This window comes from Tubulanus polymorphus, chromosome 3 (assembly GCF_964204645.1).
Source record: "Tubulanus polymorphus chromosome 3, tnTubPoly1.2, whole genome shotgun sequence".
NCBI classification, from domain to species: Eukaryota; Metazoa; Nemertea; class Palaeonemertea; order Tubulaniformes; family Tubulanidae; genus Tubulanus; species Tubulanus polymorphus.
In genome coordinates, this window is record NC_134027.1 from 15026850 (window position 1) to 15051701 (window position 24852).

The 24852-nt window shown below is 36.4% G+C and overlaps 2 protein-coding genes across 6 annotated transcripts in view; both read right to left on the minus strand.

Moving 5' to 3' along the window:
* Positions 1-24852, minus strand: part of LOC141902857 (engulfment and cell motility protein 1-like) — a 194846-nt gene that overhangs the window by 158683 nt on the left and 11311 nt on the right. For all 5 annotated transcript variants that reach the window (XM_074790778.1, XM_074790780.1, XM_074790777.1 and 2 more), the window contains 3 exons: positions 13885-13925; positions 10069-10144; positions 8117-8167 (listed from right to left, as the gene is read on the minus strand). In XM_074790778.1, coding sequence (XP_074646879.1) covers positions 8117-8167; positions 10069-10144; positions 13885-13925 — 168 coding nt within the window. The remainder of the gene's footprint in view (positions 1-8116; positions 8168-10068; positions 10145-13884; positions 13926-24852) is intronic.
* Positions 16651-17755, minus strand: LOC141901083 (uncharacterized). The gene is made up of 5 exons (XM_074788162.1): positions 17654-17755; positions 17288-17536; positions 17133-17215; positions 16989-17055; positions 16651-16890 (listed from the first exon to the last, which is right to left on the minus strand). Exons 1-5 carry the CDS (start codon positions 17753-17755, stop codon positions 16669-16671), a joined length of 723 nt encoding a protein of 240 aa, XP_074644263.1. The 3' UTR covers positions 16651-16668.

Genomic DNA, 24852 nt, shown 5'->3' on the forward strand with positions numbered 1-24852 from the left:
GCTTAAAAGCAATGTGACTCAAGCATCGTTGTTGTATGCAGCAGGCGCTACCTACACCACGGCAGGCGCGACCTACACCATAGCGCGCGTTATTTATTATTGATACACGCTTGATAAATACACTCGGTAAAAGGGAGAGTATAAGGCAATATTGCCGACGCAACTGTACTGGACGTGCACTTCTCACTGTGCCACAGTAATCAAACTAATATAGATAACCAAGCTCTAAAACAGATCGCTATGCGAACGTCCATAAAATAACTTCAATTAATGACAATAAAACAAGTATTCCAATCGTGCATATATCAGACTATCACTAAAAATTCGATGCTCTCAATCAATCAGCCTTGTTGGGAACAAGGAAGTAAATTGCCGCATTTTAAACCAACATTTCAAAATTAGAACAAGAAACGAAATTCTTAATATGGACTTTCCTTAATTTACATGAGTGTACGTATGTTTAATCAGCATCAAAATTCAATATTGTTAATCTAGATTAGAGATTATAAGCAAAACAATTGAAAAATAGAGTAAACTTTTGATTTAATTCAAACGATGGGAGAAGACTGACTTTTGACAGATAATTAGATTGAAAATAAGGACGTCAAAAAATGTCTTTTCGAATCATGAATGGAAACGCATAGGCCTATTTATCTTTGGCATGAAGTTTTTGGCAGAATTTCAGAGAATCCGTGCTCCAAGTAATCAAAAAAGCCTAAGATGTCCCCCTTGATTGACTCCAGAAGTTTTCATGAAAATCTCTTTATTGATACGATCTCCATCACACACAACTGCATGCCGATTCATCATGAATGAACATGGTAGCGGGTTTTCCCCACTGACTCAAATAGACACTCTCCACGTCCATGGTGTGACGATTTCTAGACACTATGCACGAAGTTTGTTAGACAATTTATTTTCGTAAATTGAACAATTTCCAAGATTCACTCCCCTCTTTCCCAATTTTACTGCCCTTTTCACAGCCGGCCGCGACAAAACCTGGCAGTTGAATCATTTGCAGTTTCCAAGAAAACTCTAACTAGGCCACACACGAGGCACACTTTTTACAGATGGCTGCTCTGGCAGCCATATTTAATGGCCGAAATTCTCTATTTTCAATAGGGGTAGACATCTCACCTACCCCAATCCTAACACAAAGATTCATGGAAACCTATCAAGAATTGTAGGCTTTATTGCACGAAAATAAATTCAAAATGGCGGCCCTGGTGGCCATATTTGATGGCGGATAACCTCTATTTTCAAAAGGGGTGGACATCTCACCCGCCCCAATCTATGATGGTTGCCCTGGCGATCATGTTTGATGGTTGATAACCTCCATTTCAAATAGGGGTGAACAACTTACCTGCCCCTATGCTTATACCATGTTTCATGGAAATATTTGAATTATAGGCTGCATTGTGCTAAATAATAAAACTCAACATGGCTGCCGGGGCAGCCATATTTGATTACCGACTACCTCCATTTTCGATAGGGAAAATGCATTGAGTTTTTGCACATTTTTCCCAGTAATTCGAGCTTAAGAGCTGATGGACAAAACCTTCCATATTAATACCAATCTCTACTTCCCTCCTAATAACAGAATATGAGCTGTGTATATCCAGTGGTTACAATTTGTGACACCAAGAACAGAAAGTTACTCTCACAAGCATTCTATAAGGATCAACATCGTTGATGCTAAAAATTTAGACAAGAGCCCAAAGAGGCACTATGGCCAGCCTGTCAGCTTTTCATAAAATTGCAAATGGATGCATTCACTGGATTATATTTGACAAAATAAAACTCCCAGCTCAGAGACAATAGTTTACACAATACATGTTTTCATAAGTAGCATAGACAGCGACTGGAGCTGACAGGAACAAATACCTCAGATAAATCTTTTCCCTTGGTCTTATTGATTTGGATGTGGAATAGAATTGAATTTTCTGAAATTTGTTCAATAAAACAAAATTGAATTGGATTGGATGTTTTATTTGTTCAATAAAGTAAAATTGAATTGGAATTGATGTGATATTTTTTGCAGAATGAAAATTGATTGAATTTGCAGTTTGAGCACATGGTTAATTAGCATATCAAGGTCATCCATCCGATTTGAGAAAAAGCTATTTATCCCGGACTTTGCACAATTGTCAATGACATTTTCTGTAGTGTGTTACGGATGAAACTCCAGGGCCGAAGTACCCAATTCCTTTTCGGATCCAAGCTCCAGGGTCGAACAACACCCATAAAACTAACGACGACACCAGACGTATAATATTACAACGTCAAGCATTTATTAAAGTACTGTGGCTGGGACTGACTGTGGTCAGTAAACATATATTCATATAATATAATAATAATAATAATCTTTATTTTTCGAAGAAATTATAACATATAATATAAGTATATTAATACAAAGTACAAAGTAACTTTAATTATTAAATGTCATAATATCAATGAAAGGTGCCCACGAGAAGCAAAGTTGCTTGTAATTATGGGTCACCTAACACACACAGACACACGCAGACACTCTCTCTCTCTCTCAAACACACACACACATATAGTATTTGTAAATGTAGTCACATTAAACAGTAGGATAAAAATTTAGTAACGGTTAATTATGTCAATTTTGAATTTGTTTTTTTAACTGCAAAACTGATTTTGATGATTTAAGGTGTTTACCAAGATTCTGCCAGGTGGCGGGAATTGAACAACGGAAGCTTCTATTAATTATACTTTTAGTATGTTGAGGTATACGAGGGTAATTGCGTTGGCGAGTATAGTAGTTATGGTTATAAGAATTTTTTTTTAAAATATCATTAATTGTTAAAGGAATTAGATTTTTAGAAAGCAGATGTCCAAATTTCGCAGCTTCAAGCTGGATCATATCTTCAAATTTTATGACATTGAATTTTTTAAATAATAGATTAGTTGGGCTATTGTATTTAGCCTTAGCTATAATCCTGATTGCTTTTTTCTGCAGTTTGAAAATCCTATTCTGGTTAAATTTTGAAATTAACGATCCCCAAATTATCAGACAATAGTTTATGTGACAATATATATAGCGATTATACAGCATTTTCAGAGTAAAGCATGGTACAAAATGTTTAAGAGAATTCATCAAATAAATATGTTTAGCTATTTTTTTGCAAATTGAGTTTACATGCGCGTTAAAATTTAAATGCTCATCAATTTCAAGACCAAGAAAGGTAACTGAGTGTGATAAGTTGATCTGGTAATCATTTATTTTTATGAAGTTTTGATGGGCTGCTTTTTTAGCATTTTTAGGCTTAAAGAGGACGAGTTTAGTTTTACCTAGGTTTAATGTAAGATTGTTTGCAGAGAACCAACTATATAGAGTTTTCAAATCATGTGTAAGGTCTTTAAATAATTTCGTGAGTGATTTACCAGTGACGAATATATCAGTGTCATCCGCAAATAAAATTGGTTTACACTTTTTCAAACAGAGATACATATCGTTGGTATAAATTAAAAACAAAAGAGGTCCTAGTACAGAGCCTTGCGGAATTCCGTAATTAAGTGGGTAGACAATAGATTCTGTATTGTCAAATTTTACATACATTTCCCTATTATTTAAATAACTTTCAAACCAGGCTAGTGCCTGTCCCCTTATACCATAGGTATAAAGTTTTTTCATTAGAATATTAAGATCAAGACAATCAAATGCTTTACTAAGATCTAGGAAAGCTGCTAGTGTATAACAATTAGTTTCAAACCCATTAATAATATTGCCAACTAACTCCATAGTAGCATGGCAAGTTGAATGCTCTGGCCTAAAGCCATATTGGCTATTGTACAGAATTGAGTATTTGACTAGATAGTTATATAGTCTTTTGTGTACGACCTTCTCCAAAAGCTTTGATACACAAGGTAATAACAATATGGGTCGATAGTTCGAAAATTCTCGATTATCGTCCTTTTTAAATAATGGAGTTACACAAGCTAATTTAAAATCTTCTGGAACAATACCAGATTCTGAAGACTTGTTAAAAATATCTGCTAGTGGTTTAGATATGTAAGAACAAATATTCTTCAATAATAAATTATTAATAGAGTCATGTTCAGCAGACTGTTTAGGTTCTAACAACGAGATCAATTTACGTACTTCAATTTCATCCGTCGGAAACATGTAGAAATTATTGTTCAGGTCTTTTGGCATAAATTTATCAAACTGATCATTATTATTCGACATATCTTTAGAAAGTTTACTTCCAATAGTACTAAAGTATTTACAGAAACCATTACTTATACGTTGTCTGTCATTGCAGGGTTTACCATTTATATTAAAGTTATCGGGTACACAATTCTTATTGGGGGTTTTCACTATAATTTCTTTCATTGTTATCCATAATCTACGGCTATTTCTATTAAATTTCAGTAATTTGGAGCTATAAAATTGTTGCTTGGCTTTTCTCTTGGCGGAGTTGTAAACATTACGATATACAATATAAGATTTAAAACGGGGGTGACTTTCGTCAAGACCTATTACAGATTTATATAATGCATTACATTTATGTGACGAATTAATAAGTCTCGGGGTCATCCATACCTCTCGGGCATTTACATTATGATTTCGTACACTCTGTTTCGGAGCGTAGAAGTCGATTATACCAATCAATGTTTTATTAAAATACATATATGCATCGTTACTGTTTAAACTGTGTAATGGTGACCAGTCAACAGTTGTTAGCGCACGTTTAATAAAATTCAAGTTTCTTTCAGTAAGATTTCTCTTCATAAAAGTCTCATGTTTTTTGTACAACATATTTTTTTCGATAGATGTAAGGCATGGTAGATGGTCTGACATATGGGCCAATAATATTGCTGAAGAAATTTTCCCCTTTATGTCTGTATCAACGTAGACATTATCTATAAGGGTTGCGGTAGTCGAGGTTATCCGCGTAGGTCTTAAAATGGTTGGATATAAACCATTAGTTAAATTTAAATCAAAAAATTTAGCAGTGTTAGCGTGGTTATCCATCTTGAGATAATCGAGATTTTGATCAGTACCGATTATAATTTTTTTGTTTTCTTTTTTGATATTTTCTATGCAGTTTTGATAGTCTTTAATAAACTGGTCTTCACTGGTTCCAGGAATTCTGTATATTTCTCCCACTATGATATTATCATCCAATTCTACAAAGCAAGATTCGAATTGGCCAGTTTTAAAAATTCTGAGGTCTTTTCTTTCTACAAATTTTAAATCCTCACGTACATAGATGGCGACACCTCCTCCTGTGGTGGTTGTTCAGTGCTCTTCTATGGGTTTATGATAACCTGGTATATTAATTTTGCCTACATTATCATCCGTAATCAAAGTTTCACACAACAAGATTAAATGTAGTTTACAGCCTTGGTTTTCTAGTAAATATATTAAATTCCTCAAGTCAGTAAGCTTACTATTGACACTATGGATATTTAGTTGTAAAATATTCAGTCTATCATGTGTGAAATTAAATTCACTCGAAACTTTATTTACATCAAGATACGGAAAGTGATTATTTAAAGGATTTTCATCCGATTCATCAAAAAAATTGTTAGGGTCATTTTGTATGACCTTCAGTCGGTCACTTATATCAATACTACCGAGACACATTTATGGTCTGAGGTGTCACAAACCAAGCCACCTAAATGTCGTTATTAATGTTCGGCTTTTTTGTCTGTTTTTCAGCAGACGGAGGCGTTTCAGACACTGAACGCTGTTTTCGTTTTGAACCAGCAACCGGCGTAAACGGAGGTTCGATAGTTTCTTTGTTATTATATCGAACAGCTTCGATGAATTGCTGCACTAAAGCTGCCTTGCCCTGGTCATTTAAGTGTATACCGGTTTTGTCACTCATCAGGTAGTACCGATCGCGGGTACCACCTGAAGGCTGGAAGACGTTATCATTGTTGATGTAAACCATACTGTTTGTTACATAGTTTACTGCAATATGTATTTACCGTATTTACAGCCGTATTAAATTCCTTAACAGCAGCCGGATTTCCTGTTTTGGGAATTATGCTCGACAGGTATATCTTTGCATTGTCAAAATGTTCATTAACTTTGGCCAATGCTTCGGACACGTTCAACTTAATAATATCTGAATCGGATTTATGACGGTTAACGTCGTTAGTGCCTAAGTGCAGGTACAGTTTATAGGGGTATATAGGTACAGTTTATAGGGGTAAGTCAAGTATAAACACTGAATGATTCACACTGAACAGACTGAAGTCAGTATACCATATAAACACTATACATACAGTAACTATACAATAACTGTAACACAACTGGGTAACAAGTGCAAATAAAAATATTCCTCCCTCAAACCAAATCAACTGTAGACTTCACAGAAATCGATCTTGAAATACAATTTTAGATCTTAAAATAAAACCCGGAAGTAAAACAGTAGACGATACCGCGGGTTCCTGTGAACACCTGCTGATCTCGGCGCCTAAGCCAATCATAGAGGAGTCTTTGCTTTCTGATTGGCTTTGTAAAACAGATATTTTTGCGATCAGATTTTCGTGAAAAATCTCATATAAATTTTAACTTCATAGGGTTTGGAGGAAGGATAATGCTCTAATGAATGATGTGTTTGAATATATGCTCAGTTGCGTAGTCAAAGAGCCTTTGCTCTCGAAACCATGTCATTTAAATTCACTAAATTTGTATAGTAATAGGCTCAGCCTACCGCTGGCCTAAAAATCAGGAGCCCTTTTAAAATCTAGGTTATTTTGTACGATATTGGCTAAATATGGTCACTAATGTGTCAAATCAGCCTCTCTTATTATGAACACAGTCCAATAAGAAACTGGAAAATAAATTTACTCATTTTTGGAAACTGGAAATCAATAGGCAAAATTGCAAATCAAAAAAATTTAGACAAGAGCCCAAAGAGGCACTATGGCCAGCCTGTCAGCTTTTCATAAAATTGCAAATGAATGCATTCACTGGGTTATATTTGACAAAATAAGACTCCCAGCTCAGAGACAATAATTTACACAATACAATCATGTTTTCATATGTAGCATAGACAGCGACTGGAGCTGATAGGAACAAATACCTCAGATAAATCATTTCCCGGGATAATGCTCTAATGAATGATGTTTGAATATATGCTCAGTTGCACAGTCAAAGAGCCTTTGCTCTCGAAACCATGTCATTTATATTCACTCAATTTGTATAGTAATAGGCTCAGCCTACAGCTGGCCAAAAAATCAGGAGCCCTTTTATAATCTAGGTTATTTTGTACGATATTGACTAAATATGGTCACTGATGTGTCAAATCAGCCTCTCTTATTATGAACACAGTCCACTAAGAAACTGGAAAAAAAATTTACTCATTTTTGGAAACTGGAAAGCGATAGGCAAATTTGCAAATCAACATTGAGAAATTTTGAAAGGTAGGATAATAACACTGGACGTATCGGGCCCACTCCGCGCGGATGCGCCACCGCGCGGGATTTACGCGAAGCAGCAAACACAAACATGGCCACTCTCTCAATTTTCAATGATAGAAATCGTGTGTGTATTTCAATTATTTCGGCTGTTAGGGTTTTAAGGCACAATATAAGTTGATGATGTGATATGGCGATGTTAATTAATGATAATTCCGCAGTGAAGCTAGTCACGAACGGTGCCGATTGAGTGTACAGCTGGCAAAAACACTGAAATGTGCATAGTTGTGTAACTATTTGCAGTGAATTGCAGACGAAACATGAAGCCTTAACGGCCGTTTAAAAAAAAATTATACCAATCGCAATTGTAAAATAAAAATGAGATAGAACCTAAGTTAAAATTCTGGCCATTTCTAAAATGTTATTACAAATTTCTAGTCAGTGCCGAACGTTTAGTTTTCCAACAATAATGAGGGGTGGTAGGTAGTCATGCATTTCAAGTAATCATTTATTACACGTTACTTCCGTGTTGTTGAAAATCTCGCGAGTCCAGGACCAAACCCCAATTTGAACAATGCGATCTGTGTGCTGGCCACAAATGCACACAGATCACACTACACTACCCATTAAACACTCCAGTACCCACAGCTTTCATATATCCATCCAAATATTTAGAGTGTCTTTCTTCCTGGATCGTTTCAAATGAAATATATCTTACCGGAGATTCAGCATGTCGCAACACACTACCATTTTTTATTTCATAACGATTCTGAAAAATATATATCATTCAACATGTTACATAAATTCATCACCGTAAACAGATATCATTCACTATTTCATTTATCCAATCACCTCAATAAGCCAAATGAATATTTTATTCATTCTATTCTTTTAATGTGATTTACTTATGCGTAAACAACATGAATTTATTACAAAGATTATGTCACAGTACCCCTCATGGTAACAAGTTTATCTCCTTTGATGCAGTCTCTCTTTTCACTAACATCCCTCCGGAACCTACTTTACATTTTATCAAAGGTAAACTGCCATTAGAATTGTTAACTGTCTCATTATTCTTTTAGAACCATATGCTAGAAGAGCCTATTTTCAATTTGATGGCATTTTCTTTGAGCAAATTAACGATTTCGCTATGGACAACCTCCTTTTGCCCATTTTACATAAAACCATCAATCCATCAAACCTTTTCTTAGAACACATTGAATCTGTGATTTCATATCTATATACTGGGTTCGTGCTTCTTCCATGGCTTATGTATGTCGATGACATTTAATGTTTAGTGTCAACTGATTTCAGCCTTGATTCTTTAAAGGCATTTCTTAATTCCCTTTATGCTTCCTTGAAGTTAACCTTGAGTGGAAAATGATGGAAAAATGCCTTTTTGGATGCTTCTTTCTCATACATAATTTCAATTAGAGATCAAGTTTAGGTAGTAAACCTACTAATTGTGAATCCAACCAACATTTCCTTTCATTCACTCCAACTTATCTTAAAGTAGCCGTTTTTCAGGGTATTTTCCTTCAGCTCATAGGATTTGTGACAAAATCTTTCTAGACTATGAAATTTTACATATTCAAACCATTTCTAAAAAACTTGCATACTCGGAAAAGGATTTAGAGAAACCCTTCACAAAGCCAAAAAGTATTTTTCTCTCCTTCACAACCCCGTAATCCTCGCCTCGTCAAAGCCTCAAAACAAAATTATAGTCGCTTTTGTAGCTTGCCTGGATAAATTCTAACCTGTTGTTCGTTAATTAAATACCGACTTAATTTTCAAATATAACAATAAAACTTGTAATTATTGCTCCAATAACAATCTGAACCCCAATGTCTATTGTAGATGGAGTTAATAAAAATAATTGTTCTGATTATGACCTTTTCTGATGGGGAAACTGTGAGGAATCTTAAGGATCATCTTGAGGAACATAAACGCGATGTATTTAACTCTTAACTGGTCACGGTCGCCGACTTCGAACATATGAACTCTCACGGTCAACATCGCCGATCGGCGACCCGTGTTTTTGAGCGGCTGATCTCCGTTTGCTTCAGTTATACAGGGAATCCCACTGCGGAAATGTCATAGACTTCCAGGTTTTTCTGGAGCGAATATCCATTCGTTCCTATCAAAAATTGACCATTTATCAATACAAACCAAATTTGAAATTGTGAAGATGATGGGCTTCAGCATTTTGGAGATATGATCACTTGGAAAAATTAGTAACCTGGCTGAATTCTGGCACAGAATGACTTAAGTGTTAGGCCTAATCAAAATAGCTTAACTTGTTACTTTCCAGCAAGAGTTATTGCGTTTTAACTAAATTCATGAACAATATTCAAACGTAGTGTCCAAATTATACCGAGGCTTTTTTCATTTTGATTGTTTCATGTGGCATCCATGTGAAGCTATCTGACACCTATACTATACCACAAAACTATCATCTAATAACTGAAGTTGTTAGGCAAAATTCAAAATCATAACCTTTCAATTTCTTTACCAGATTTATAAGTGGTTGACATTGGCCTATATTTTTGAATTGAGTAAGTCCAAATTTCACTATCATATTCCCTAGGATCGATATGTGAGCGGACACATACGGGCATAATGATCAACCAATACACAGGATTCGTGCAGCTAAGAGATAACATAACTTACCCGTTCAGTAATGTAATGCTGCTTATTGGTACCTTCAAACCTTAATGCATAATCATCAGGATCAGGTAACATCCATCTGAAAAAAGAAAGGTTCATATAAGCTATACATTTCATTCATTTTCAGGGCCGTCGGAACGGGGGCAGCAGCCGTCCCAGTATTAGTATTTCTCTATTATATTGGTACCAATGCATATTTTGTTACGACAATCAATTGTTAAGTTGTAGCTCATGACATTTTCTATGTCGGGAATTCCTTGGTATCAAATTGAACGAGGAACTGACTCAGGTTTCAAACGATAGAAGATATTTATTTACAGCTATATACATACAGAATACGTCGGGACAGCTTGCGTGTCTCTTTCATACTAACGGTATTTTAAAACAGTTTCAGCCCTATTCAGCCTACAGTGACACTCACGTGATCATGTGATCATAGTAATAAACACACCGTGAAGTCGGCGTAAAATGCCGACACTCCCGGCGCTACGAAAATATAAATGTTAGAGCAGTTAAGAAAAACAAATACAACACTTTCAAACTTATTTTCTAACACAATAGATCTCAATTTGAAAAAATACTTTTATACAAACAACAAATATGTAATATGTCAACGTAATACCAAACATAGTATTAAACAGTGTTAATGCATTATCATTAAATAATACCAGCATCGAATAGATTTTTTATTTTCTCTGATGCTTTTTTAGCCGATTCTCTTTGTGGTTTATTAGTCAAAACATTTCCTTCTAACCTGATGACCTCGGGGGAGACGACCTTCGCTGAAGCTGAAACTTCGAGAGGAAACAGCTTCGAAACTGGAAGTATTGTCAACCCATTCGATGTTCTTAGGCTAACTGATCTAACGAAACCATCACTGCTTTGTTGTAAGTCAGTAATAACAGCTTACCTCCAACGAGGTCGAGGTAAAAATTCTGACTCGATTAGAACAATATCACCAATTTTCACAGATCGGCTGCGAACCCCTTTGTGTTTGTGAAATTTTCTCAAAGAAAGATACTCAGATTTCCATCTATCGTGATAATGTTCATCTAAATATGCACGAATCTTAGATTGACGAGCAAGTTTCGTACTCGTATTTTGTCTAATAGAGTCTGAATCCGAAAGTTCACCTTTTTCAACTTTTGGATATGGTAGAGATGTTATTGACCGACCCTGAAATAACAACGCCGGTTAGTTGTCGAATAAACACTATATTCCATGTATAATGTAGATAAATGAAGAAATCCCACACTTCTAATTTAAAATTATACGATCAAATTTATTATTATGAAACCACAACGTTTCGGCTGTTGACTAATGGCCATCATCAGGTGGAATGACCAGAAAACCAAGTAACAAAGCATATAAACTCACAGGATCTAAAATAGAAGCAGTGTGTCAAAACTAAAGATAAACAGACCAAGCAATAAAACATCAAGGGGTACCGTAGAAACCACAGCAATTCTAAACAGTTCACCGTGCAAATGAGCATTCATAGAAATCATGCATTCATGTTGAAGCAAATTAAGTATGGTCTGGCCAAATCAAAAGATCAGTTTGTATATATATATATATATATATATATATATATATATATATATATATATATATATATATATATATATATATATATATATATATATATATATGTATATTATATATATATATATATATATATATATATATATATATATATATACAAACTGATCTTTTGATTTGGCCAGACCATACTTAATTTGCTTCAACATGAATGCATCATTTCTATGAAAGCTCATTTGCACGGTGAAAAAGCCTTTCATCTGGATCATCATAGTTATAGGCTCAGCCTACCAATTGCCTAAGAACACCTATTTATACAATATAATTAGACCTAGGTAATACCGATGTAAGATTCATGACACGGACAACAAGAAGAATGGACAGACGGATGTAAAGAAATGCCCGTCGGGGCTGATGTACCAAATTAGCTATGATTGGCCTAGAATCAAGTAAAGCAACCATTGACAACGCATCACATGAACATCCTCTGATTTGCAGCTAGACCAATAAACAACTAGGAGTCCAGGGACACCATGTCCACATGGGAAGTGGTTTCAAACGCTTAATAATCTAACAATTTCAATATTCAACACTCCCTGGTGACCAAATACAACAAGAGATCCACGGATCTTAATATCTCGGGCGCACAGTGTTATCTTTGTAATGTATAGGCGCCATCTGATTGATGCATCTTTAAGGTTTTCCTTGAACACTTCATGGATGTGTAAAATCTGCTGATTTCGGAGAACAACATCATCGAAATCTAATCAGCAATCATTGCGGCAATACACAAGGTTTGGGCCTATTCGATTGTGCGGGCATAATCTTCCGTGAAGTAGCGTATCGATTGAATCTTCGGTTATTTGCTTAATGAAATAGATATGGGGAGACGGAATCGATACTACAGCTATCAAATTAAAAATAAACATATAAGACGCTCCCATGACTGGGAAATAAGAAACTAGAACCGAGCAGATTAATATATGAGAAGATTAATAGACCAGTTTGTCTGCGTCAATCGAATATGCCATTACATTGATTGACAGCGGGAGCTCAGCCAAGCGCAGGGAGCAGTTATTTTACTTCAATGTAACGTTGTACATCGGCCTTCTAGTCGTTTTATGAAACAAAATGCTCCTTGAAATTTCTTTAAAAATCGCCACAAATTCTTCGATTTCTCTTAAATGAACGCGATATTCAAAATTCCATTTCCAACAGATTTTAGCCGCATGATGAAGCTACATTTTGCACATAAACATAGTAGATTGCATGACTTGGTGTCAAAGTTATAACCTCATTTGTTAGCAAGAATTTGATTTTTGGAACCATTACAACATCTCGGGCTTCGACCTTGAAACTCACCAAAACTATAGAACATGTCAGCAGCTACAATTTTATAATTGATTGTGATAACAAAATATGCCTAGGTACCAACATAATATGGAAATACTAAGTAATTCTTCTATTCAACGCCCCTAGTGACCATATGCAAAACCCAATGACCTTTAAACTCACGACAATCATAGACCATGTCATGAGCTACAACTTTGCAATTGATTGTGGTAACAAATTATGCATAGGTACGAATGTAGTATAGAAATACTAAGTTATTGTATTATTTAACGCCCCCTGGTGGCCATATACAAATGACGTTGAAACTCACCAATATCATAGAACATGTTATGAGCTACAACTTTCCAATTTATTGTGGTAACAAAATATTTTTAGGTATCAATATAATGTGGAAAAACTTTATTCCTTCTACGGATGAGTAATGATGACACCAAGATGGCCGCCAATTGCATGATAATTGGCTAATCAAAAATACCTGTCTCATATATTCAAGATTCCTTTCCAAAGAATAGCCAATACAAAGTGCAATGAAAAATGGGTAACCAGTAGGAAGCTACATAATTCTGGCTAAAATTGACATTTTCGGGCACAAAAAAGGTCATAGGGCAGCCATCTTGAGTATGATCGACCCAATTTTTACTTATGCTGATGGGCCCTTGGGGGATTCAAATATATACGAAAGATCAAGGTAATTGATCAAAGCGTCTTCAAAATTTCCCTCAAAAACTTCAAAAATGTGTAAAAACTGCCGATTTTGGCAAAAAGTGAACGCAATAGCCCCCTGGGACTAAAGTACCAAGTGGGCTAAAAATGACTACACCTTCCAAGGCAGAGGTGAAAAGCAACACTAGAGAAGTTAAATGAATAGGCCTATAATGAATAGCCTACAACGTTAAGAAATAGAATACAACAGTAAATACTCACGTTTCACAGAGTTCCTTTAGAACTGCAGCAAGTGGTTTATTCTGAAAGTAAGAAATTCTAATTATTGGAAAGCCACAAATTTTCATATCAAAGAGATTTACAGCCAAATATTGGATCAAAGTCCTCTAAAAAAAACTATGTTTGAAAGCAATGAATTTACCGTATATCATTCTTACAAGACCTAGTCAAGCCTCCATTTTTAGGATTTTTAGGATTTAAAGGCCATTCACTAGCCAGAATTAAAATAATCAGGAAAAACATGTAAAATTGGAACAGCCTAAATTTAACTAGGTTTTCATCTGGATTTGGTTGTAGATAGTTCTCCAGTAGCGGCATTGGGCATATCTGTCATGTGTACCTGAGCAGGAACATGGATAACAGGCCTGTGCAAGCCAGTAACGGCAGTTAGAGAGCTCGCTAATAGAGACGACGGTCTCTCTAGCAATGAACCATAAGAGAAAGTGCTCATTTCGGGGCGGAAGCACAGCACGTCGGCATTAGAGAACAGCCCTCAAACGAATATATCTTATCGCGTGGTAGGTAGAGCTAACCTCTCAACAGTTTCATTGGATAGGGTGCCTTGCTATGCTATAATTAACAGCAGGTTGCAAGTTTCCACAGTCTCGGGAAAGTTTGTCGAGATCTATATGCCTACAGTCCCTGTGCAACCAGAAGCCGATTTTCTAAATGGTTACAACCACGGATGGTGTGGTCTTGCCATATTCCGGTTATGTCGTTGCTTGTTTGCAGGCAGCCGGTTTGGATATGGAAATCCCAGTGCTTGTTCTTGAGAGTATAAACTACCATAAGATACCTGCTTTAATCGGCACCAATGTGCTAGACCGGGTCAAGGATTTTCCAACCTTGTTGCCGGCCTGTATTGCGGCAAACGCTATAAGCTGACTAAAGAATTTTTTAAATTGACTAAGAGAGTCTTAGTGCCCGCCGAGGCTGAAATTATCATACATTGGTTGGCTCGGATCTAAGGGCCGGAAGTCTTGTATATGACCACTTCCGAGGGAAGTCAGATTCCTGGTAGCCTGTTGGTGGTGCCTACGGCACAGGAAGTTGGTTCCATGGTATGCAATTCAGTGGTAGTGCGGACGTGCAGAACCCATCTCGCCGTGATATGTCGATTAAGGCTGGGGTGATTATTGCTTCTGTTGTGCCTGTCGATTTTGTGGCTGGGCGCAGGTTTGAATCGGAAGATGAGAAGGCTATTTCTTCAGGCGTCAATGAGGTTACGCCTGATTACGATACTCCTCCTCCGGAAGCCTCTAATGATAGTGTTGCTCCTTCACAGTCTTGGCATGAATTTTTCTCATGCAAGTACTTTATAAATCTGTTTGAAATGAACGACGTAATACCCGAGGCTAAATCGAAACTCGAACATCTGTTGTGGATGTGGCGATCTATTTTCAAAGTGAGCGATCTCAACATGGGACGTACGAGTTCAATAGAATAAAAGATTTACATGCCAAAGTCCATCAGCGGTATCGGAGAATTCCTCCAACGATGGTCTGTGAAGTTAGAGAACATCTGCGAATGATGTTGGAAGCAGGTGTGATACGCCCGTCCAACCAGTCCAACACTGCGTTTGTGACTCCGGGAGTTCTTGTTCGGAAAAGAATGTAGAACATAACTTCTGTGTAGACTCCCATGAGTTCACATTTTTGGCACATAAAACAGATTAAAAGGTGAACTTGAGCTTGGTGCGCTGAAAACAAAGGTTTTTGAAGAAGATTCCTTGAAAGATGGTATCTGTAAAACTTTAGAATTCTGTATATTGTCCAATGATAGCACTAAACTCAGGTAAACCCCATTCTAGCATGTGAGAGATAAGTTCTGGTTGCAAAATCACCTCATATTTCGTGGTTCGCATTTATTTATACCTGAGAAGCTTTGTAGAAAGGTTTTAGTACTTGCTCATAAGGGTCATCAGGGAGTGATAGAATGCAGGTTGAAAAATGAGGTACACCGGCATGGAATGGATAACTCTTTCAGTGCCCATGTGTAATTTGAGAAAAACCCTCTGAGTGCCCATCATTGTTACGTAAAAAGTAGGAAAATCAGTAGTAACTTTGGAGCTCCATTCAGTAAAAACTGTAAGAGATATAGCTTTATGGTAATTGAAAGGTTTGTAGGGTATAGGGTAATTCACTCTAATTTCAGCCGGGTTTCACTAGTAAGTTCACTGCTTCCGTGCGACAAATATATATTATTCAAACATGAAAAAATTGATTCAAACTCGAAATTGAGATCAATTAATTAAAATCATCAATTAACATCATATTCAATTCAATTTCGGCCGCCTATGATCATCGCATTAGCCATTCAATTCAATTTCGGCCGTGTTAGCCAATGGATTTCAGGCGCGGAGTAAATAGTCATGATGCGCTAAAAAAGCAATCATGATGCACAGACTACACCAGCAATGATGCTACTGAACTAGTCATGATGTACCATCGCCATAGAACACGTTCTGCAGGCGGCTCATCAGCACAGTCTCCAGAAGAGTCAGCTGAGTATTGTTTATAAATCACTACTACATATCAAACCAGGTTTCTTAACAACCGGCCCTAACCGTTGTAGGCCTAAGTGAAAATACAAGACTTTTGAACGTAAGATGTACATTTTAATGTTTAAAACATAATTTAACAATAATGTAAGCATAAATTAAGAAATAACAATACAATCCAAATTCAATAAATTATATTGATAAAAATATGAGTTAGGCCTAGGCAACAACAAGACATAGGCCTAATTTCTCGAACAAGATTGCACTTAAAGGTTTGCCGAATAGATATCTTTAATTTGTTTATATTCAGATTCTTTGAAAGCCAGCTGCAGGCGTTGATTCTGTTTTTCTGGAGCTGTCAAAATGCCAATGGATGATTCAACGGGATGGTCTTCAATAATTTCATGCTCAGTCCATACGAATAGATTTTTGTTCATTAGCTGCTCAAGAAAGCAAATGCGAAGGTTATTGCATGACATCTCTTCAACCTAAATAATGGAAAAAAGTGAGGAATTTGAATTAGTTTTCTTTCTATGACTCTTTGTTATATGTTCTGTTAATTTAAAAGCCTTTATCCCTTGCTTACCCGTCCGAAATATAAATGTTTCAGTCCTTTGAGACCTTCCTGTTCGATCGCGACGTAATCGCCAATTCTAAAAACATTATTGAGAAAATCAAATTAATTTACTTGATCAAATTTTTATGATGTAACTTGATGAAAATAACATACTCTAATGAATCTACAGATGTATTGATACAGTTATCTCGATATATTCGTGAAGTGCTTGGTTCAACTTCGCTAACAACGACTTTCTGAAGAAAAACCGTTCATGAATGTATAGTGTAGTGTAAATACATGTAAGTATCTCCCTTTTACGATCGTACCTTTGTTTTCTTCACGACTGACTTCAGTTTTGTTTCTTCCAATCTCAAATTTTTCTTTTGTTCAACCATAAGTTTCTTTTCATTTTTTTCTTCCTCTCGCTTTCGTTTTAATACAGCAGCTTGTAGTTTGCTCTTGTAGGCTTCATCGCTTGATATGATGAAGTAATGATCAGACGATGACTTTCTATTAGGTTTCAAAGATTCTTTCGGATATATTAGTACATCGCTGTTACTGCTTGTAGGATTGGACTAGCTGGAAAATGGAAACGGATCATTCGATTTCTCCTGAAATTATTAAATGCATCAAAAACAGTCTTTTTGAATGGCCACTAAGAAGTATTGTAAAGACGTAAGTTTTTAACTTACTGTATCCAGTTTGTATTTCTTCCATGTGTGGTACATGGTATCAGGTAAATTGTATCCTTCTTGCAGACGTTTATTAAATTTTGTCAATTGGGCAGCTGTCATTTCTCTATTGCTGCGAGGGCTAAATTTGCAGGGCACGGCTGCTGAATGCTATCTCCCTGGAAGAAAATTAAAAATACATTATATACAATGGTGATTGGGCGAAGAAAAAAGGCTTTAAGAACGTAGATTATACCTCTTCTGCTTGTAGAACTGGTACGCTTTTTTCAATTTCAGTTTCGTCACCGGTCTTCTTCGTTTTCCTTATTCTATATGTTAGGTGAATTATCCTAATTGTATTAAACATTTTAACTTTTGAGAATTTAGAATTATTTAGGGGCAAACATATCAATATCACAAACTAACCTCATCGATGGGTATAGCATTGGCAATAAATGCCTCTTCAGGTAGTGATAAACAATTGTAGGGGTAAAAGCCTGTTGCATGAAACCCACTCACAATATTACTTGGAGTAACAGAAGCAACCCATGCTTTGTTAATCCAAAAAAATTTGCATGGCCCACAATTACTCCAGGGTTATTTGACATAAGATCGGCACAGATCGTGTTCCATGATGATTTGAGTGGTCCGTACACAGATCTAGATATGAAATGAAAAAATGTATAGGTCAATCCATTATTTATCATTGAATTCAAAATAGTATATTACTAATATTTATTGAATATTAGAACCGACCTGTCTAACGGTTGCATATACTTGCTCGAATGGGCGGGCATTTCTACAAGTATAACGCCATTCTCTCTGGCGATATCGATTAATTCCACAAAATTGTGGGAATTGTGACCATCGACAACTAATACGTCTTTCTTGGCCAAGATTACTAAGGAAAACTTCTCGAAACCATAATTCTGCTATACCCTAGATGACATTTAGGTATAAGAATTTAGGTCTATTTAGAAAAGTCAATTGATATTTCATCAATACTGATAGGTCTATTTTTTATTGCCATAGGACATACCTGTTTTTTTCCACCCAGTTTCTGAGACGCTTATTTTGCTTTGCCTGGATGCATTTTGTAAATCATAGCCAAGGATGCGCTCTTATCCGCATCCGAAAATTGTTATCATTTCTTTATTTCCACTTGTGCGGGTTGGAATGGTTTTCAATCCTTTCCTGTTCAGTTCAATGTAAGTACATGTATAGGTTTTATTATTTAATAGCCTAAAAGTAACAACTTCGAAAGGTCATTGCAGGTATATGATGTATTTTTAAACTTATTAGAAAATAATTCAATTATACAACGTTTGTATGAATCAAGTTTTTCTTTCATTTACATAATTTTTTCGATGTCATCTACCTGGTATATGGAATTATTAACTGGCAACAACGAGTGGACGACGAAAATCGAGTTGGATTCCAGTTTCATCCATATTCCATATTCTCCATGGTTTATCATGTAGATTGTTATCATCAAGAACAGTTTTGTATGCCGCATAGAATTTTGCAAGTTTTTCAGGTTAAATGGCCTTGACTCTGAACGGTGATGTAGCATCTGGTTTACGGAGCGACAATTCAGGATGCCTCTATTTCATGCCCTGCCACCAGCAATCGCTGGGCATTCCACCAGCGAACGGTGTCCCATTTTTAATTGCAAGGTTTGTGGCGTAACGCAAAAAATTCGATTTGTTGAAACCTATTCCCATTGCAGCTCTATTGCAAGCATAATCGACCAATTCTTTTTCCAGATCCTTATTTAGGTAAGTTTTTCGACCTGCTGTACTGAATGGCTCTGTCTTTTATGAACAACATCTTGAATCGTTGATCGTGGGACACCATACATTTTGCTGGCTGTCCGTATTGCCATTCCATTCCGGATGGCATCAAACGCATTTTGTTTCTGTGCGGCGATGTATCGCACAAATTGTAGTGAAATACTTCATCAGTCGGTTCCGCGGGGGCCGAAATTGAAGTGAACAGTATGATCTTTGAAAACAACGGTATTTTTTAAGTAAAGATGAAATTTTAACTAAAAATCCCATTGTTTTTTTAAAGAATAGTTGCCCCCAATGCTATAAAGTGTGCTTAAAACATCAGTGAGCATGAGTACACTTTATTGATCCAGTAGATTTGGCTTACATTCTAATGATGTTTGTAGGTTAAATTTCCCGGAATCGTTGCAGACAGCTCAAGCGTTGATGACATCATCAATATCTCTCGGCGAATCAAAAAGCGCGATTTGGTGATTTCTAAACACTGCCACCTAGCATTCCGGCTAGGCATTATCATTCATTGAATTACGTGATTTAGTTTAAAGCTCAATTAATTTGACAGCCGAAATTGAAGTAAAGGCCTAAATTAGAGTGAATTACCCTAACCCTTCAAAATTTTATGGAAATGAGCTAATTTGCACAAATTATAGTAGGTGACCTACTTATTTGATAACCCCCCTAAATTTCTGGTATGAAAATGAACAAAAGGTTTGTAGGGTATAACCCTTCGAAAATTTTGGGGATAATTTTTCTTACTGAAAGTGACGCTGATGGAAACTACAAAAACGCAGCACAAAAACAAACCTATGGGCACTGCCATTTAATCAAGCCATCTAGCGGCAGGTTTCTCTGCTGAATTCTATACGAAAAACTAAGAATGAAACTGCTATAAGAAATGTCGACAAAAGTCGACTAGGTACTGAGAGTTAACTTGCCGCAGGCGACTGTAGCCAACACACTGGGGAAGTGCCGTAGGTGACCGTAGTCGACAGCCCGACCTTTCTCGCATTTAAAGTTTGATGTTACGTCACAAGCACCTCGCAGCGCGTTTAGCTGTAGTTGTTAGCACACGCCAACTGCCGACACTCGAGAACCCGAACCCAGAAGATTTTCTCATTTTGGTATTTTGAAGAATTTTCACCTCAAAAACGCCCCATAAATTTGATATTTTGGGATTTTTATGAAGTAAGACTGTAATAAGAAGCATAATAAAGGTTTTAACGATGGATATAGTAATCTACGGTGTCTTTATGAATATCGACAATGTAACACGAAATTGTGAGTATTCTGACTTTCTCGGGGGTCTTTTTGCACTGGGCCCCCAAAAATAACCCCACCCAGTGGTCTTCAAATATTAGAAGTTTAATCTATTAGTACTATTCCTTTGCCATGACAATACTACTGCTTTGTGAAGTTTCAATGCCCTATAAACAATAGTTTGGAAGTTATGAGGATTTAATGGGTTAATTTAATTAACATTCAAATCATCTGGCATACACAGGACTTAACATTAAAGCTGCCAACAGGTTAAGGGTTAATCTGAAGCTTCACACATACTCAGAGCGATGGAATCAATATTTTATACTTATGGTTAACCATATTCTGTTCTGATTGGCTTTTTAAAAACTGATATTTTTGCGTTCTGATTTTTGCCAAAAAGCTCATGTAAATTTTTAGGAGGCTGTTTTACAAAGTTCAGCTCCCTAGCATTTGGAAAAAGGATAATGCTTTAACGAATGATTTATATGAATAAATGCTCAGTTGCGCCGTCAAAGGACCATTCCTCTGGAAACCATGTCATTAAATTCGCTCCAGATTCAGCAACATTTATCGTATAACTACAAACTGCAATGCCAGGTATGTCTCCCCAGGAAGCAAACATTTAAGGAGAAAGAAATTGAAGACATGAAACATTTTGCATACTTCATAGAAATCCATGAGTGTCACAATTTTTCATTGACTTCTATTGAGTTTAATGAATATCTACCAATAAATGCAGGCTGTATTGTGCAACCAAGATATTCACCCTGATGGCCATATTTGATGGACGATGATCTTAATTGTCAATGGGGATTGACCTTAAAGGGACACTAGAGGACCAAAGGTCCTGTGCTCTCGAGGTACAGCTCTTTATGATATCGATGAAAACATATTACATTGTTCATTCTACTACTCTTTAAGTTAAGCAGATCTGTTTGCTTTAACAACTGCCCTGGGCACTACGGTGAGACTTGACGCCTCGGACAGTGCTAGGCAGGAACAAATACGTCAGATCGATTTGTTTTGCTTTAGTCTTTAGAGTGAAATATGGCCGGTTTAATGACCAATGTCTATCACTTTCAAATACTTTTGAATAATAATTACACCGATAACAACTTAAATGACAAGAAACGGAATTTTCAATATGGACTTTCCTAAATTTACATGATATTGTATGTTTAATCCAGCATCAAAATTAAACAGTGGCACTCTCGCAGAACAGATGAAAAAGAGTGAAAATTGATTTAATTCAAATGATGGGATAATACTGACTTTACAAATAATTAAATCGAAAATAAGGACGGAAAATATCAAGAAACAAATGGAACTGCATGATGATTCATCATGAATAAGGTAGTGGGTTTTCCCCACTGACTCTCCATGTTCATGGTGTGACGCTGATTTAGTTTATTTCATACACTGTGTACAAAGTTTGTTAGCCAATTTATTTTCGTAAATTGAACAATTTTCCAAGATTTACCAAGATTCCAAGATTTACTTCACCCTTTCCCAATTTCACTGCCCTTCTATAAAATTCACTGCTTTTCACAGCCACCCGCGACAAACCCTGGCAGTTGAATCATTTGCAGTTTCCAAGATAGGAGTAATATGGGAGGAGACCGGTAACCAGTCTATTTCCAAGAAAACTAGGTCACACACAAGGCACGCTTTTCATATAGGCCTATATGACCATGACGTGCACGAATATACGTAAAAAGGCAAGTTTTCTCCCGAAACGAAATGTCGTTCCAACAACAAATAAAAAACTAAATTACCGTATTTTCCGGCCAATAAGCCGATTTTCTAGCCTCAGATTTTTACCCAAAATATCGTGATCGGCTTATTGGGCGGATACGATCTGACATAAAAAATCACTTCCTGATCTATGCCACTCTAATGCTCTCAATGATCGTCAAAATCAAGAAAAGTGGTCGATATTTATTTGAGGTCATTATTTACTACCAATTATAATCTATTTTTAACTATTTTATTTTTACTTTGATTTTTCCATCACCGCACAGCGGCAATGGTATACATTTATATAACGCGCGAGTTCATCGTACTACCACGTGTCAGTTCATACATTAGTATATATGCAAATCAGCAGTGAGCCGCGTACTGCGTGTATGGCTGTGTGTATAGTAATCAGCTGAGTGAGTCTATATATAGCACAGTCACTCGGCGATGATAGTATACACAGCACTCTCACACATCGGCGGGCGCTACTGTCAGCCTCTTAAATCGTCAATTAAGACGAACTAATTGACAAATCAGTGAATTAAATCTCTGATGAAGGGCCTCGGCTTATTGGGCGAAGCTTTATGAAATCCATGTATTTTAGGCTAAAAAACTGCCCTCGGCTTATTGGCCGAGTCGGCTTATTGGCCGGAAAATACGGTAATAAATAAGCAACGCATTCCGATGAAATTCAATAGGGTTAGAGATTTTATATTAGCATTGAATGTTTTGAAAGTTCGAAGAGAAACTAAGCCTCGTTTGGAAGTTATTTCGTACCAAAGGAAGAAAGTTTCATACGTGATAGCAAAAATGGACTTCGCAGAAGCGAAAGTCCATAAAAATCGATTATTCACTTTATTTCATTCAAAATAATAATTGCCCATAGGCCAAAAGGCTTGACCACAGCCTTATGAAGTGCCGAGATGAGATGATAGGTCGAAGTTCAAAATACTAGTAAACGATAGAGGGATGCAGTATGTAATATACGGATAAATTCGTTGACGGTTAAAAGAATTAACCATAGCAGCTACATCGGCGTGTTGTGAATCCAAAGACAGAGCTGCAATACTGCGCCAGTCTTTTTGCCGATAATGCGCAGCCGCAGTCAAGCTGGTTCAATTGCGCGTATCGAGACTGCCGCAGCGGCAGCGACAGCTGCAGCAGAGCAGAGCAGATGTATTGTGTAAAATTCATCCCAATATTAATACGCACATTTTATTCACCAAAATAAGCACCGAAAATCAATTTTAGAATGCAAAATATTTTCAAATTTGACTACTTTTATTTGTGTAATAAATGATATTTACTTAAACGTTATGGAAAAAAATGTCCCGGATCTTTAATCTAAATGAAATATGTAACATTTCTGGAACTAGAAAGAAACTTTAAAAGAGGACGTTCGTTTGTGAAACGCATGTAGACCCAGACACCTCCCACATTGATTGGAAAATTTGAATACCGGCTATTCAAGTGTCATCCTACTGCGTAATTCAAAAATTATTCTTTGGGATTCAAAAATCGAGGAATCAACCATAAATTGTGCCATAAGTTTTACATTTATTCAAAAATTGAGTAGGAGGCCGGTGAAGGTTTTAACGTTTTAAGTTAGTTCTCATGAGACTGAATGCAAGTGGATTTAGGGGTTGGACTAGTTCTACCCTTCAGAATTTGAATGTGCCCGCCAAAAAGTATTTGAATAGATTTTCTAAGCAAAAATAAATCCAAATGGCATAAAATACCCCTTTTGGTCCTATATATTCGGAGGGCCAAAGGAACCCCACCAATGTTTGCCTTGCACTTAGATAACCATAAAATAAAAGTAGTCAGAAAGTATTAATGGCAAGAAAACTTGAGTAAAATATTTATTAAACACATTTTATAGGCCTAACAGGATATGATCTGCAGTCAAATGTGTGTCTGCCAGATGATGTTTCTTCTAGGCTGTTTATATCCTAAAAATTAAAAAAAACAAAAACAACGACAATAGATATTTCACTACATGTCCCCTGGACAAGAATTATTTCAGAGAGAGTCTATAAAACGTGAATACTTGATTGTACAATCTAATGGCATAGCAGTTGGCTCGTTGAAAAATCATTGGACAAAAAATCTAATTTGTTGCCAGGTTTGTTTACACATGTGCGTGATGCACGTGGTTATATTATTGTTTACATCTGACGTCATCGGCAGATCGCTAGCCCCGCCCCACGTGTCAATCAAATGGCTTATAGGCAAAATGTTAAAAGAACCCTACTAAAAAAACTATGCAGTGTAACAATCCAGGATTTTCGGTACAGAATCCGACGCCAAATACCTTTCTCTTAAAGGTTTTTTGGTGTATATCGGATAAATAATAATTATGATATTCACTTCATAAAATTTGAAGTGGATTGCTTCTGATTCATGGCGGCTGTATTTAGTCACGTAGTAGGT

Excerpts from the sequence above, each read along its gene's own strand:
- LOC141901083 (XM_074788162.1), bottom strand. The coding sequence starts at position 17,755 with ATGACAGCTGCCCAATTGACAAAATTTAATAAACGTCTGCAAGAAGGA. Across the intron at positions 17,216-17,287 it reads CAGTCGTGAAGAAAACAAAG|AAAGTCGTTGTTAGCGAAGT; the intron begins GTACGATCGTAA and ends GTTTTTCTTCAG. Across the intron at positions 17,056-17,132 it reads ACATCTGTAGATTCATTAGA|AATTGGCGATTACGTCGCGA; the intron begins GTATGTTATTTT and ends TAATGTTTTTAG.